The 15,992-nt window shown below is 39.8% G+C and overlaps 1 protein-coding gene across 12 annotated transcripts in view; it reads right to left on the bottom strand.

Annotated features, from left to right (window-relative positions):
• Nucleotides 1–1,520: 1,520 nt before the first annotated feature.
• The window catches only part of mark2b (MAP/microtubule affinity-regulating kinase 2b), a 47,591-nt gene continuing 33,119 nt past the window's right edge, over nucleotides 1,521–15,992 (bottom strand). For 2 of the 12 annotated variants that reach the window (XM_042727397.1, XM_042727398.1), the window contains exons 15-19: nucleotides 13,853–14,020; nucleotides 9,285–9,548; nucleotides 7,153–7,179; nucleotides 4,734–4,772; nucleotides 1,521–3,818 (exon numbers count right to left, since the gene is read on the bottom strand). In XM_042727397.1, coding sequence (XP_042583331.1) covers nucleotides 3,383–3,818; nucleotides 4,734–4,772; nucleotides 7,153–7,179; nucleotides 9,285–9,548; nucleotides 13,853–14,020 — 934 coding nt within the window. In that variant the 3' untranslated portion in view covers nucleotides 1,521–3,382. Of the gene's footprint in view, nucleotides 3,819–4,733; nucleotides 4,773–6,623; nucleotides 7,062–7,152; nucleotides 7,180–9,284; nucleotides 9,549–13,852; nucleotides 14,021–15,992 lie in introns of those variants that run through there. The other 10 variants (XM_042727400.1, XM_042727409.1, XM_042727399.1 and 7 more) reach the window with 9 other exon arrangements.

Raw genomic sequence — 15,992 nt, 5'->3', positions numbered from 1 at the left:
AGAGCAGGTTAACCGTGGAGCGTACGCTATGGTGAAAAAAGCATGAAAGTGGCTTGGCGAAAAATAAATTGAAACTTACCTAGCTAGCCAGCTAAACCGGCTTCATGGTATAGGCCCCAGTTGTGATATGACACATTTTTAGTATTTTTTTACACACATAACTTATATCAAGCAGCACAATTATTTTTAACCCATTAACCAAATTTAATATCAGTTTAATTATCCATTCTGTTTTCTAAGTCCGACAGCTATACCTCTAACAGTAAGAAATAAAAATAAAATCTGTCCATTTTAAAATAAATAAATAAAAATACTTTGTTTTCAAGAATCACAGTGTTTTCGGGTTACATCTGTGTGAGCGGAACCGTACCGGACAGTCTTTCAGCGCGAGTGAACCACTTTGTTTTAGGCACACGCGTTTTGTGTTTGTTGAGAGTTTTCAGGGGTGCTTTTAGTAACTTACATACTTTGAGATACGAGATGTCTGTCAGGTTTTCAGCTGCAGTCACAGTGTTCATCCGTAGTTTTGTGGTTTGAGCGCGCCTCAAACCGTCAGGCATGTTATACATAAAAGCCGCTGTTGGTTAATTAAGATTTGAGGAATATAAACGCCCTCCTCGAATGGACTCGTGTGTCACCCATGATGTAACTTTCCAAAGTGATAGATGACGCCACATTAAATATTTATATTTTTATGTAACTGTCACTGGTTATGATACTCACGACTAGCTTGAGAACCAAACAAACGGGACTGGCATCAGCTCGTTGATCCACTTGCGAATGCTGTATTTAAGGGGAAAGTTTGAGACTCGCGTCTGTTGTCGATTCCAAACACATGCACTCAAAAACAAGTTTGTATTCGTAAATATTACCCTCCCGCTGTGTTAATACAATAGGTCCTCCGTTTTTGTTAGGGGTCAAAATTAATCCCTTGATCATATTACAAGCTGCAATTGAGTTTTTTTTTTGTTTTGTTTTTTACTGACTCTTTACTGTTTTTAAGTTTGTTCATTTTTGGCAAATTACACTGAAACCGATGACTCGCTGACCCCTAATACTATGGTAGACAAAATTTGTACAGCTTTTCCAAAACACATCTTCACATTCATGACCCCAAATGAGGAAAGTCACACTTCAACAATACGCAAACACTTCATCCAGTTTTAAAGCAGTTTAAATGTGGGTCAAACTGACCCCATGACAAAAGTAAGGGTTAATTAAATAAAAAATAAATATTTCCTAGATATTTAAATTATGGTTTTAGTACTGCGCCTATATAAAAAGCTATATTTAAAAAAAAAAAAAGTTTAGGTTTAGGTTAGGATCATTGTATATGGGGACCCTCAAAAACCTTGGAAACCCCTTGTTTAGGACAATATATAACTCAGATTCATCTTGATTAGGACACAATTGTTACTATATGCCAATTACAAACAAGTATATCAAGATCTTAGATTAGCAATCAAGCATATCTTCAGAGATGCCACAAATAGGTATATTAAATGTCAGAACATACTGCATGAGTTTTAATTCAGTCAGCTTGAATTTAATTGTTTTATTACTATTATTGATCATAATCATCTTTGCACAAAAGGAAAAGAAAAAAAACATTTGGTGTATTTCTATGCGAACCCCCCTAACCCAACAGCAAAGAGTCTGACACAAATAATAAAATTACAGCAACGAAAAACTTGTGAATAAAAATAATCAACCCTGAAGAAAAATAAACAATACTTAAGATAATTGGATCCCCAGCACCTTGAACAAATGATCATTTGTGAGAACAGCAAAGTACATGACAAAAAAAAAAAAAGAGAAGATATTCATTATTTTCTATGAAGATATAAAACACACATGTGCACAGCTGTCCCCCAAACTGGTGACAGACTTTTTAAGGAGATCTGATCAAAACCCCTTCCTCTTTACACAACAACAGAGGTGACAGTGCACCCGATGTCAACTAGAGGATGCATGCAAGCATGTACAGCTCAGCAGAAATGGATGGAAACACACTGTGACTCTACAGCTCATAGTCAGTGTACCTCTTTGCTCTCTCTTTTATGCAGACACATCTGCAGGTTGGTTCCCATCTGCTCGAATTACTGATCTGCTTGTGTGAGAATGACATCCAAACTGATTTCAGTAGTGAAAATGATAATGCCAACAAAATATTGGAATTAACAGAACGCCAATATTTGACTCTTCATGGCAGGTTCTTGTTGTCTCAAGGCTACGTATTAATAGTCTCTGCATTGAATATGAAACTGAGCAAGCATTTGGTTATTCAGATATGACACTCCATCATCTCTCACACACACATACACATTCAATCACGACACGTTTTCATAAAGAGTGTACCACCAAATGCGTAACGCCAAAAAGCCACCCGCAGACGACACTGAGGTGGAAAGTTCTTGGCTTGAACCATGAAAGGTGTTGGATGCAGAGAAGAAGAGCTCGAGATCAGTTCCTTAGTCACAAAAATGGCATGGGAATGATTAGTTGCAAAGATTGAGTCCTTTTCCAGTGACTTTTTAGTTTTAAGTGTGAGGAGAGTACTTGCTGCCCCATAAATCTTTGCGACAAAGTGGGGCAAGAGTGTGAATGGTTCAGTGGGAGTCATGTGGTGCTTTTTCAGACATTCTTTATACAAAGGCATAGCACGATCAATAACACGAGACCACAAAAAAAAAAAAAAAGAATTTGTTTTTCCTAGGAATAATATTAAAACATAATCATTGGTAAATACAACAATGAAACATTTAATTTCTATAAGAAAATAAAAAGGCAACAGAAATTCACCCATTCCAGTGCAGCAAATCTAAACCCAGCCGATTAATAATTAAAATCACCATAACCAGAATTTACAGTTCTCTCAATATTGATCAAGTTCTGGCCCTTACTGAACAACGGTGTTAATAGAAGAAATAAACCCAGAGAGAGAGAGTGTGTGTGTGTGTCTCTCTTAAGGGGGCACAAACTTCTGTCCTAAACTGCCCACCTCCCCCCTGTGAATACTTTAGGGCCACCCCCTTACAAGTTTGGCGTGTTAAGCTCTATCCGTTTCAATAGGCAATAGGTGCATTTGTGTGCGAGTGTACAAAGAGAACGAAATGAGTTCAAAATTCATTTGTAGCCTTTCTGAATTGAACATGTTCAGGACAATGAACCAAGAACCTGCTGAGATTACTCTTCCAAAACTCCTCAGTGAGCAGGAATGAAGGGCCAGTGTGCTACTTTTTTTCCCCGTTTGTATGAATCTGATCTTATATCTCTCTCTGTTCCTAGCCTTACCAGCAGGTTGTGTTTGAGCAATACGATCCTCACTCATCCCTGTTCAGAGACTCTTTAATATGCTACTTTTTCTCATCTCTTTCTCCTCTCACAGTTTCAGCTCGTTGGCAATTTTGGAGGCGATGTTTTTGAAGGCAATAGACGACCCGGATATCCTCTTGAAGCGCACGCCGTTAAGCGAGAGGCGGGGCAGCTTGCACACCTCCATCTCCCATTGGACGAAGTCGTCACGGGCGGGGTTACCAGCCAGGCATAGCAGCATGTAGGTCTCGCGCAGCTCGTACTCGCAACTGTTAGCATCGAGAACCTTCCGAATCTCCTTCATCATGTCACCGGGATCCATGGAAGACGTGGTCTTCATGCTCCAGGTGAAGCGGAGCGAGCGAGGCTTCGCCTGGTCTTTAAGCGAGGACATGGGAGCGGCCGGAGGAGTCCCGCCCCCGGGGGACGAGGAGGAGTCTTTGTTGTCATCTTCCGGCCCTACGCTGGTCTTCTCAGACTTCTCTGCGCTGCTGAGCATAGATCTGTAGAGACAGGGATGGAGAGAGAAGGATGGAGGTGGGGGATGAACAGAAGGACAGAAAGGAAGGAACAAGAGAACAAAGAGGATGTGGGAAGGTGCGTGGGAGAAAAGTGAGAAATCGTTGAGAGACAAAAAAGAGGGTTGAGGGAAATTGAGGGTGTTGAAGAAAGAGAGAGAGAGGATGAGGCAGTGGACATGGTTGGAGAGAGACATACGGCAATAAACAACTGGAAACGTTGCTGAGGAAAGCATGCATGCATCTGTGGCGCAAACACATGGAACAGTGAAAGGCTTCTGCTTCAAGCGAACACCTTTCATTTAGGCAGTCTAGTATCTGCCACGCTAAGGATGTGATGTCGCACCTCACATGCTTAAATTAGAACGTTTTATTGATTTTCGAGTGAATATGACAGTTGTGGGAAGCCTGAGCCCGTTCAGCTTCACATTGAGCCTTTAAGAAGCTCTAAATCTCCCTCTCATAAGAAGACTAAATATTATTCAATTTGTTCAAATGACTTAATGTTGTTAGTGCAGGTCCGAATTGAGTAGTGCAGATGTGTTCACAGAATTAAAGATTTGATTATTATAAGCAGTCCCCAACAGAAAACTTTCAACTGTGCATGTGTTTGCCATGTAGAAACAGAGAGACAGGCAGTAATCTGAAATGTAGTCATTGTAAATAAATTTAAGACACAAATTATGAATCAATTAAAAATCAAAACACATCCCAGGTACTCCCACACACACACACGATCATCCACGCTGCAATTAATCCTCCAATCAAATCCCACTGGGTAACTACTAATATTTGTTAAAAACCAATTATCAACCATTTAAAAGCCCCTTTGCTGCCCAATTACACCTCCTAAAGATCTACTGATTAGGTCTGATGAAGAAATCCTTGTTTTGTTCTCACCTGGTCCCCTCCTCTTGACCCTCTCCCTCATAGGGGCTCCTCGAAAAAAATTCAAGAGTTTAGTCTTAGTCTGAGTTCTAGTGTAACTCATTCAGTACAGTGATCAGGAAGGGAAAGGACTGTCTAGCACCACATCAGGTTATAAAATCATCTCCAGAACCACCACACTCCACTGATTCACTTGTTCATTCCTATTTTAAAACTAATTTCAATGCTGTTTATGCAGTGTATCGTCTGTAGCCTCCTGCCCACAACATAATCACAGCATTGATGTTATACAATCAATACAACAGCGCAGTTGTTTTTTTGTTTTTTTTTTACAAAAAATGCACACTCACACAGTTACTGAGCTGATCTACTGTATGCAACTGGATCTGTGCATGTGTAATGCCAATGAACAGATGAATCAGACAGACTGCTTCAGTAACATGAAGTGGGGTGGAATGATGCAGGTCTGTCCAAGACGCTCTTAAGGATTCTACAGAGCCCCATCACCATGGTAACTACTCGCATCCAACAGTCACCTGCCCTTATAGTCTGTCTGGCCGAGCACACAAGCATCCCGAACACGCCCACAGACAAACAAACAGACAAACAGCCCCTTAGCAAACTGACAATACCCTCAGAGCCCTTATGCTAAGAGTCACATTAAAAAAACACCACACTGAAGACAGAAACACACAACTCAGTCACGAGGACAGACAGTGAGACAATAAAAGAAAAGCTAAGGGCTTTGTTAGCACATCATAACAAATGGTTAAAAAACGAGCAAAGCAGCATATGAGTTATTTAAGCACTGAAAGAAACATGAGCCATTACATTTGACGAATCCTGCAAAGAACAGTTGGTCACCAACAGACATGAATCACAAAATACAGGCTTCAGGTTTGACCACCAGAGGGCGCAGAGACATATTTCCTTTAATAAACTGCTCGCTTACGCCCTCTGTTGGTCTCTAAAACGAAGCACCTCGCATCACTTTAGTTACTAAAACATGAACAAAGGTTATCAACATAATAATGTCAGTAGAAGAAAATGTCTTTGTTAATTCAAACTCCATGTTTTTGTGCTAGTGGCCCAAGTGGTTAGTAACTTCAGACAGATGGTGACGTCCATTCACCAGGTGCCTGTGTGTGAGTCATCAGTCAGACAGATTCTGACAATGCTGCATAAACAGAGAGATGGAGAGAGAAGTGCGATGGGGAAAGTTTGGTTTTAGGTGTTTGAGCAGCCTGATAGCTGGTCGGTCTCAGCTTCTGTAGCTGCTGTCATTGTTAAAGAGCAAGTGAGGAAACACTTCTGAAGACGTGCACAAGATAACCATTCTTGATCCATCAGTCTTTGTCATCCTTTAACCTTTTACATTTCCAGCTCAAAAAATATCTGATATTAACATTTATCTTTACAATGGCAGACTGCCTTTAGCATAACAACATACTTTCTAGAAGTGACATTTACATGATCATAATTAATATTAATTGTTAACAGTATTTTGTTTCCCATTTTTTGCTCAGCTATTCAAGTGATGACTTCCTCTATGAGCCAAAATGAGGAAGACATGGTGTAAATGACCTGTGCCAAAACCATTGCGACATACACTAGTGCTCAAAAGTCTCTTATGCTCACCAAGGCTGCATTTATTTGATCATAATACAGTAATATTGTGAAATATTATTACAATGTTTTCTATTAGAATATACTTTAAAATGTAACTTACTCCTGTGATGGCAAAGCTGAATTTTTAGCAGCCATAACTCCAGGCTTCAGTTTCACATGATGCTTTAGAAATCATTCTAATATGCTGATTTGGTGCTCTTATGGTAACCGTGATTTTTTTTTTTAACAGGATCATTTGGTGAATCTAAAGTATAGAAATCTTTTGTAAGACTATAAATATCTTCACTGTCACATTTGATCAATTTTATGCATCCTTGTTGAATAAAGCTATTAATTTCTTTCAAAAAACCATACAGACCCAAAACTTCTGAACAGTAGTGTATAAAAGTAACTGTGCTTGTGGATTTCTTTTTCCATGACACCATATCCTTTTAGCCGTCTTAATTTTGACATCAGGTCCTGTCTGTTATCAAAGCCCTGTGTTATTCGAGCAGGCAGAGGCACTAGTCACACACAGAATCTGGGACACACAGGTCAGGTCACCAGGTAAACTAAAATAAAAGGATGGAGACGGGGAGGAAAGGCACTGGGTGTTACTGTGGAAAGTTAAGGATGGTGGTGTTTTTAGGGCTGAAGTTGGTCGTTAGTGCTGGTCATGATGACACTGCACACAAAATAAACAACCAGGAAAAAAGGGCCAATCACAACACACTGAGGGATGTAGACAAGGAACAGGGAAAGAGAAATAAAAAGGTCAAAACAAGCCTTAAACAAACGGGGGGTTAGGGTCATCGTTGCCTACCTTCTGGGGAATCTGAGTGACAGATTTCTACAAAACAAAAGTGAAAGAAAAAAGAAGAAAAAAAAGGAAAGTAATGTATGTAAATTGAAGAGCAAAAAAGTAAATGAAAATGTCATAAAGTGGTCGGGTTGCCCTGGACACAGCAACAATCAGTCTGGGGTTATTTGATGGGTTATCTGTTTAAACTGTACAGAGTGAGCAAATAACATTAGTAATATGGGTCACTGCATGCAATTAAACTATTAAGTCAATTATTAACACTCATAAAAGGGCTGGAATGCTTACACAAACTAAGTATAGCTAAACCGCCTAATCTGAAGTATTGTTAAAGCCAACATGAAATCAAAACTGACCCCATTTACTTATTCATGGCACAATAAGACTGGAAGTTTAGTACATGTGCACAGTTAATCATTGCAAATTACACTAAAGAAAAATACGTTTTCATAATTTAGCTCCACCTCTGAAATGACTAACCTTCACGACCACTCAGGTGGTGATATTAACGTTAACCAATAGCCAGTAGTTACTGTTTCACACATACTGTTGTAGATAAGGCAACCTTTTCAATAAAATAATCTAGTCGGTAATTTCAAGGCATATTACATTTATATACACTACCATCCAAAAATTTTGAAGTTGGTAAAATTTGTATTGTTTTTGAAAAGTATCTTATATGCTCATTAAGGCTGCAGTTAAGTGTTTAATAATACAGTAATATTTCAATACTCTGTATTTTTAATACTGGTTAATAGTTGAATACTATTACAATTTAAAATAACTGTTTTCTATTTTAATATATTTGAACATTTAATTTATTCCTGTGATGGCAAAGCTGAATTTTCTTCAGTGTCACGTGATTCTTCAGAAATCATTCTGATATGCTGATTGGCTGCTCAAGAATCATAACGACCCCAAACTTTTGAATGGTAGAGTAAAAAAAGTTGCAGATATTACGTATATTCAACGAAAAAACTGAAACAGAGGCATTACCATTAATGTATAACCAGATGCTCACATACATGCCTGGCCCCATTTTGGCATTTAATGCCCATTTTTCACTAATATTCTGTTTCATTTAGAAAAATATCATATTTCAGAAGTAAAACGGGTTGTGAATGTCATTTCATGTTGACCTTAAGAGAAGATGTTTACATTCATTTATTAAAACGCACAAATCTGGTTCATGTCGAACCATTCCCACTCTGGCTTGAACGTATACACAAAAGGACACAAAAACAAACAGCCATATACACACGGACAAAACAGAAAATGCCATCTGTCATTTCACCCTTTCCTTTGAAATCTGAGCCTGAACAGTAATGAAAGAATAACACTGAACATGTAGGTGTTCTTATGTTCCTCAAAGTGCAACTGAGATTTTCCATCTAGCAGTTTAAACATACGTTTTGTGCTTTTTAAGAAGCAATACAGCACAATGTAAGCCGTAAGTTTTTTGTAAACTGGCACTAGTGAGTGGATGCCAAGGTGTCCCCTCCACAAGTATTTATAGAGCAGGGGAATGCAATACCTCAGCTGTTACCAAGGATACTGTCGCCATGGAGGTGCGGAAAAGGTAGATATGTGTGTGCTGGAACTTGGAGACAGAGATGATGAAACTGATGAGAAATCTGCATGTGTATAAATGAGTTGAGATTCGTGTTGGGATTATGGGTACTGACAGCACTTTGATTGCCTTATGAAGGCCTGACCTTGCGGGTGAAATGATGACAAGACCCAAGACCCTGCTGAACATTGCGATCGCGTGTGCCGTGTTTTACAAGAACAAATCCACTTGTGAATCTGTTTGATCACAGACAGACAACCAACCAGCAGACTAACTGAATATAATGACAGACACCTATGAAATAACCCTCAGCAGGAGGTGTGAGAATGTGCTGATGTGTTCGCTTTGTCTTCAAGTCTCTTTCTGTTATTTTTCAGCATCTCCTAGTCTATCTTTAACTGATGAAAATACCCAGCATTCATTACACTCATCCTCACACCACACTGCTCAGGCACAATCGGGCTACTCGGGCTGTTAGCACCTCCTGAAATCAGTGACTTCCCCTGTCATTGCTCCAGCTCCACGTCAATCTACTGATTTATCCAACACTCGTTGTCTATCTCACCTGCGAACAAACTTGGAGGTTAACTTGCTGAAGATGCCGGAAGCCGCGGGTCGTCGTTGTTGGCTGTTGCCGTGGGAGAGAGAAGGGGAGGCGGGGGCTCCGTGGTAAGGAGAACCCTGTTGGTCCCGTGCGCCCCGCTGCTGGCCGAGGTGGAAGGTGTTGCGGGTGGGCACCCCTCTAGGGAAATTGGTACGGTCCGTCCCAGCTGCGCTGCTGATATTGTGGGCTGATGGGGAAGCACCAGGTGCTCTCTGTGGGGGATCACTGTGACCAAGCAATTTTTCCCCAAAGAAAAGGAAACAAAGAAAGATGAGGACTTGGCAGGATCAGTATTAAAAAATGTAAATTTACTTTTTTTTTTTTTAATAAAAGTGATTTCAATAAATATTTAAATGCATTTTAAATGTTTCCTATTTAAGTAAAATGGACATTATTTAAATAAAAAAACAACCATTTATTTTAAAGTGTCCTTGTTGCACGTTTTTACAATAAATTATGCATAATTATATTCATAAATACATTGTTAATAGAACTAAGTACTTAAATATACAAATATTTTTAAATATAAAAATAAAGTGTAACCTAAAAAAATTTAATATATTTTAAAACCCTAAGAAAAAATAAAAATAAAATAAAATATAATATGGGCATGGAAGGGTGATTTTCACTACTTGTGTCTGCAGAAAAAATAGCACATAATGGGTGTTTCAAACCTGCTTTGTAAATATGAAAAACACTTGATTTATGCATTCATAAAACAATCTCCATAAAATCATGTTTAACTGAAATTTAAAAAAAATACAGATTTATATTATGGTAAACCAATAGTTAAAGTATCATGAGCTCTGTTCTGGCTCTTGCAGTGCTCAAGTACTTATATTATGTAATCTCAAAATAATAAAATATGTCGACTGCAGAGAAGAGAACAAAGACATATTTCTGGCCCAATGCATAGACACACAATCCATCTCACACACACACAGATCAGGGATATTGTGAAACTTGTGCACTGTAATTTGTGTGTGTGTGAGTCCAACCAAGTGTGTGTAGTGAAGCAGCACACCTCCCCCATAGCTGTCCTTTCTGCACACTGTCTGTGAAAATCTCATCCAGCCATGTCAGGTCCATGCCAACATCTGTTTAAGTGCCAACCAGTGTAGTAGGACCTAGCCAGAACCAGTCGCCAACTGGCACAAGCACAGCCAGGGAGGTCACATGACTCTGAACCCACCAAAGCTAGATCACAAACACTGTCCATCCACTTCAGCCAGGAAGTGAAGTATGCTGGACCCTCCTCAGAAACATAGCTGTGTTTGGAATAACAAACTATGATCTGCTCTATAAACAGACACTACATTATCATCTCATTTAGGGACATGTTTATAGCTCCTGATTTGACAAGGCTACACACACTGGTCCACTTGTAAAAAGTAAAAACTTCTAAAGATTTTTTTTTTTTTTTTACAGCCAACATGAAATCAAATTCAACACCATTTACTTTTCTTGTCTTATTGTGCAAGTTTTTTTTTTCTTTTTTCTTTTTGCATGTTATTCTAAAGACAAATACTCTAAATAAAATTAAATAATAAAGCAGGAATTTTAGGACCACAGTAATTCCGGATGATCAAGTCCCGATTGACAATTTTAACTTTGAATACTCTGATTCATCCTGAAACACGTCATATTATGCAAGTAAAATGGGTTGTAAGCATCATTTCATGTTGACTTTGAGTAAAACAAATTAGTTGGTTACTGGGGATCAGCATTTATAATGCCACTGACTCAATTTCTCTCCCCTTTTCACCTCAATTGAGCTGTTCTCTTTTCTTTTTTTTTTTATATTTTGGCAGCACCACAATCACTTACCTTTTGCAGATCCAGGTATGACCTCAATACACTGGCTAAAAATGACTTTCTCAAACCCTCTTTACACAAAAGTTCACAGCAGGTCATCACTTAAACTTCAGGATGGATTAAACTGGGGGCCTGAAAGACTGCAGTTGGAGAGTGTCCAACTTTACCATGGAGCAAGAATACTCAGGGGCAGATTTGGGAGACTAACTCTGACTGTGCAAACTAATACACACAAACACAACACCTTAGCAAGGGACTCCGACGTTCCCATGATAACACTGTAGTAAGTTAAATATGGCACGCAGCTAAATGTTAAGAAGTAAAAATTAAATACAAGCACTCACTCTAACAAATATGAGCAGGAGCTTAAGAACCAAACCCTTGCCACTGGGAAAACACATCTGCACTTTTGACATAGGTCAGAACACACATGAAACATGTATGATGCGACATGCATATAGTATTATTCACATATTCCATTTATATTCTCTCTTGAAGCAGAGATTTTCACAGTGGCAAACCACACAGTCCTAAGTTGTCCAAGTGAAGGCCCTTGCACGTGACTCATGTTGATGTTCTTCTTGGCAGCAAAGCATCAAACTAGTGTTACCATTGACACCAGGTTAACCTCATGCCCCTGACTTTTCATAATCATAAGATATAAGAGGGATTGATCCAGTGGCAGCTAAATGTGTCCTAAGACAGTTTCATGAACTCATTTTTCTTTTCTACATTTACATTTAAAGGGGTCATATGATGCGATTTCAAGTTTACCTTTCTCTTTGGAGTGTTACAAGCTGTTCGTGAATAGATAAGTTCCCTAAAGTTGCAAAAACAAAGGTCTGAAACCCAAAGAGAAATTCTATTTAAAAGTTAAGACTCATCCACGGCCTCCTTAAACGTCTTGTTTAAACACAGTCCCACGTCTACGTCACTGTGTGGGAAGATTTGCATAACACCGCCCAAATGTTTACGCTAAGAAAGAAGGCGTAACCTTTGATTCTTTCTGTAGCATTGTTGTTGCTGTCATGTCGTGGAGACGCTGTCGAAAGTGAAAATTATTTGTTTGGCCTTCCAAAAAACATCTATGCGTTTTAGGAAGGCTGGGGATAGAGGAGAAATAATCATGTAAAGTATGTGGAAAATAATGTTTTTTGAACCTTAAACCGCATAAACACTTTCATTACACCAAATACACAAAATAATGTTCTTTTTTAGCAACGTCATATGAACCCATTAAGCATTCCCTGGGAATCAAACCCATGAGCTTGTCATTGCTACATCAGTTCTCTGTTTTTCTTCCGTTAGCTGTCACTATTTTCAGTTAAACCTTGTAAAATCTCCCTTCCTGTATGCTATTTGAAGCACTTGTGGAAGTCAGCACTTGTGTCCTGACATGAGTCACGTGAAAGGACCTTGAGAAACAGAATAAGCCACACTATGTGCCGTACATGGCCCCTCACTCACTCATATATACAGTGCACAGATCTGAATATATGGCCCTTGCACTGAGGTACATTTCACTCCAGAAGGGAGACAGTGCACAGGGGGCAGAGAAGTACAGAGGAGTGAGAGAGACGATGTAACAGGGCAGTAGTACCTTCTCTCAATGGTCCCCAACCACGCTCGGAAGAGGCTCAGCTCACTGCATGCAACAGACCAGCCGTTCACTTACAGCAGCACTGACAGGATATTTGAACCACTCACACTCCACGCTGCCTTAGCTGCAGCGCTATAAATGATGGTGTGTTCCTGGTGTGGTCAGTGTTTAGTGTAAATATGCGGTTGTTGTTAGTGGCCTTACAATGATGGTCAAGAGAGGATAGGAGACAATGTCTAAAAGAAGGAGGGAGCACGATTAGCTATAAAGTGAAGCGGGGTCTGTGTAGCATTATTTTAATTCAGCAACACTGCCAGGTATCGCCATTCACATCCTATTCTAACAACCACTCATCACTCCATAAAAGCTGAAACAAATATTATTATTTCTTATTTGTTCCTGAAATCCTTTATGAAAAAAAGAGTGTTGTGGTCCAAGCTGGTATATGACAGGCATTGCTGCATGTTTCTTTATTCCCAGTGAAACTGGTTGACCAAGAAAGTCTTGCTGGTTTGAAGTAGTAGCTCATTCAATCTGAAAATTCTAGTGATTTTTCTGGATGAGCCTGATGTTGTTCCAAACCTGTATAACTTTCATTTTTTGTCCATACAATTCAAGTCAGAGAGGTCCAAAAGAACTCGGACTTTCATTGTATGAAAAAAAAAAGCAAATTTTCCAAAATAAAATATTTTATGTTCCAAAGAAGAAAGTAAGTCATACAGATCAAGAATGATAAAAGGGTGAGTATATTATGATATTAAATTTTTGGCTGAACTATCTTTTCCTCTACTAGTGAAGAAGCCTGGACACAACTGTGGAGCACAAGCCAAAACATAGGCTGGTGTCCAGCTGTGCTGGTCTTTTCAGAAGGGATATGAAAATGTGTCTTGTTTTCGTCTTGTATCACAGCCATCTCCCAGTGTTGACTGTCAACTTTGGTCACCCCCTGACTTCCTGCAAGCTCTTTCCCTGCCAAGTAAATGATTTCTAAGAATGCAGAACTCCCCTGAGACATGCTACAGTTCCCAGATTTCATCACTTTATGTGACACTGTTCAGTAGTTGACATGACTGGTTTCCTGTTGGGTTCTCTCTTTGGCGGCGTGGGGACTTGCCTGGGCCGGTGTGAGTGCAGGTCTGCGGGGCAGGGATGGGCGGAGGTGGAGAGGGACTTGTGATGGCGGGTGCGTGTGGAAGAGGATGAGGAGAGCACGGCGCCCGCCGAGGCCGTGGAGGCGCGGGACCCGGGCGTGTTTAGGCTGAGGGGAGAGAGAGAGCGGCCCCTCCATACACACACGCACAAATCGACACACACATAAACACGAGTGTGTACGTATGTGTGGAGGCAGGGAGGGAGGGAGAAGCATTCCATTAGAAACAACACTTCGCACACATTAGAGCGAATGATGAAGACAAGACAGACCAATATACAGACCAACAGACAGAGAGACTGACAGATCAACAAACACACAATAGATTGACATATATGGATAGAGAAATAGATAGATGAGAGATCAACAGTTATAGCCATAGAGAGATAAATGGATAGAATGATAACAGAACAATAGAGAGGGCCACAGAGCAACAGATTGACAGAATAAGTGTAAAGCCCAAAGTATACTTCACTTTTTATGTGTACGCGAAGGACAGCGTACAGTGTGCATGACGCGAATTTTGTCATCAGAACAGTACGCGCAAACTGCACTCACACCAACCGATTTTTGTACTTTGTACGCGCAGGCTGCACATGTGCAGTTATATTGCAGTAATCAGTTCTTCCACAAGGTGGCAACACTGTCCCAAGCAGTTGTTTCACAGTAGAAAAGGAAACTAAAGGGATGGAACAACAACGACAAAATAGCGGAGACTGCAACAACAACAGACACTCACACTGACAAGTGCTTGTGAACAAGAGGGTATGAGACAGCTCAGCTTTGGTTTAAATGAGTTCAAAAATATTTGTTATCGGTCATAACTTAACGGGGAAAAACAGAGCAGACACCGGACATGGATGAAGCTTTCTAGAGCGCATGTCCTTTTATGAGCAAATGTGTCGACTTCCCGCGTTCGCGCACAGCATCAAAAGGAGTATACTTTGAAAGGCTACGTGTTCAAATGTAAGGCTAGAAAAATGAAGTATACTTGGGACAGACAGACAGACAGACAGAAAGATAGATAGATAGATAGACATATGGATAGATAGACAGACAGATAGACAGACAGACAGATAGATAAATCTGGGCATCTGAAGTGAGAGACAATGGTGAATGGTACAGGAGAGAGAGGGGGGAGATGGAGGGAGGGAGAGAGAAGTCAAACAGAGTGCTGATTTCACAGAAAAGCACAAAAGAAACACACACACATACACACACAACCACACGTCACTATGCAGGGATTAGTTGAGCTTGTGGTGGAGAAATAACATGCTATCACCTTGCTATGTGGCAGAGAGAAGCTAAGCCTATTACAGACGACAACAGCAACCTTACAACAGAGTTAATGGTGCTTTTTTCCATCACAAGCCACCCTAATCCATTTAAAGCTATACATACACTAACAAAGACACACAAAGTCACACAACGCAGACAGAAGAAAAACAAAACGAGTGTTCAAAGACAAACGATCCAGGAGAGAGAGAAAGAAATGGAAAAGAAAGAGGGATGTGTGGGGAATATTTAACCCGACACACCGTCTGAATGCCTTCAGATAAGCTCATGAGAAAACACACAGGCAAATCAACAAAACCTGCTGTAGCATTAAAAGGACAAAAGGTTATAACTCTTAAAGACCCCATGAAATCGTTTGATGGAAAGTTTTCTTTCCTGTGTCAAAACATTAGTTACTTAAACAGGAAGTTGGGGCGTGGCATAGCGCAGGACTTTTTTAAATTGCTTTTTGTTTACATCACATGATTGCTACTTGCTATTGCTAGTCAAAAGTTGATGTTAGGAATGAATGATGTTCTTATTCTAGAAAGCATAATTTGAATTCATGGGGTCTTCATCATTTATCAGTGTTATCATAACATACTTAAAAACCCATAGAGAACTACAGTAGCAGAGCACAACTCTAATTACAGTTGAAGGCTTGTTCACACCAAGTTCAAGTGATACTCCGCCCAAAAACATCTCATCATTTACTCACCCTCATGTCATCCCACAGGACTTCTGACTTACTTATGTTTAGACATACACAATGATTTTTCTAAAAATAATCAATCTTTCTCCAAGTAATGAAAGTGTACAGGACCCTGCC

Source organism: Cyprinus carpio, chromosome B7 (genome assembly GCF_018340385.1).
Source record: "Cyprinus carpio isolate SPL01 chromosome B7, ASM1834038v1, whole genome shotgun sequence".
In the NCBI taxonomy this organism is placed as follows: Eukaryota; Metazoa; Chordata; class Actinopteri; order Cypriniformes; family Cyprinidae; genus Cyprinus; species Cyprinus carpio.
The sequence above is the reverse complement of the archived record's forward strand: the minus strand, read 5'-3'. Positions and strand labels throughout refer to the sequence as shown.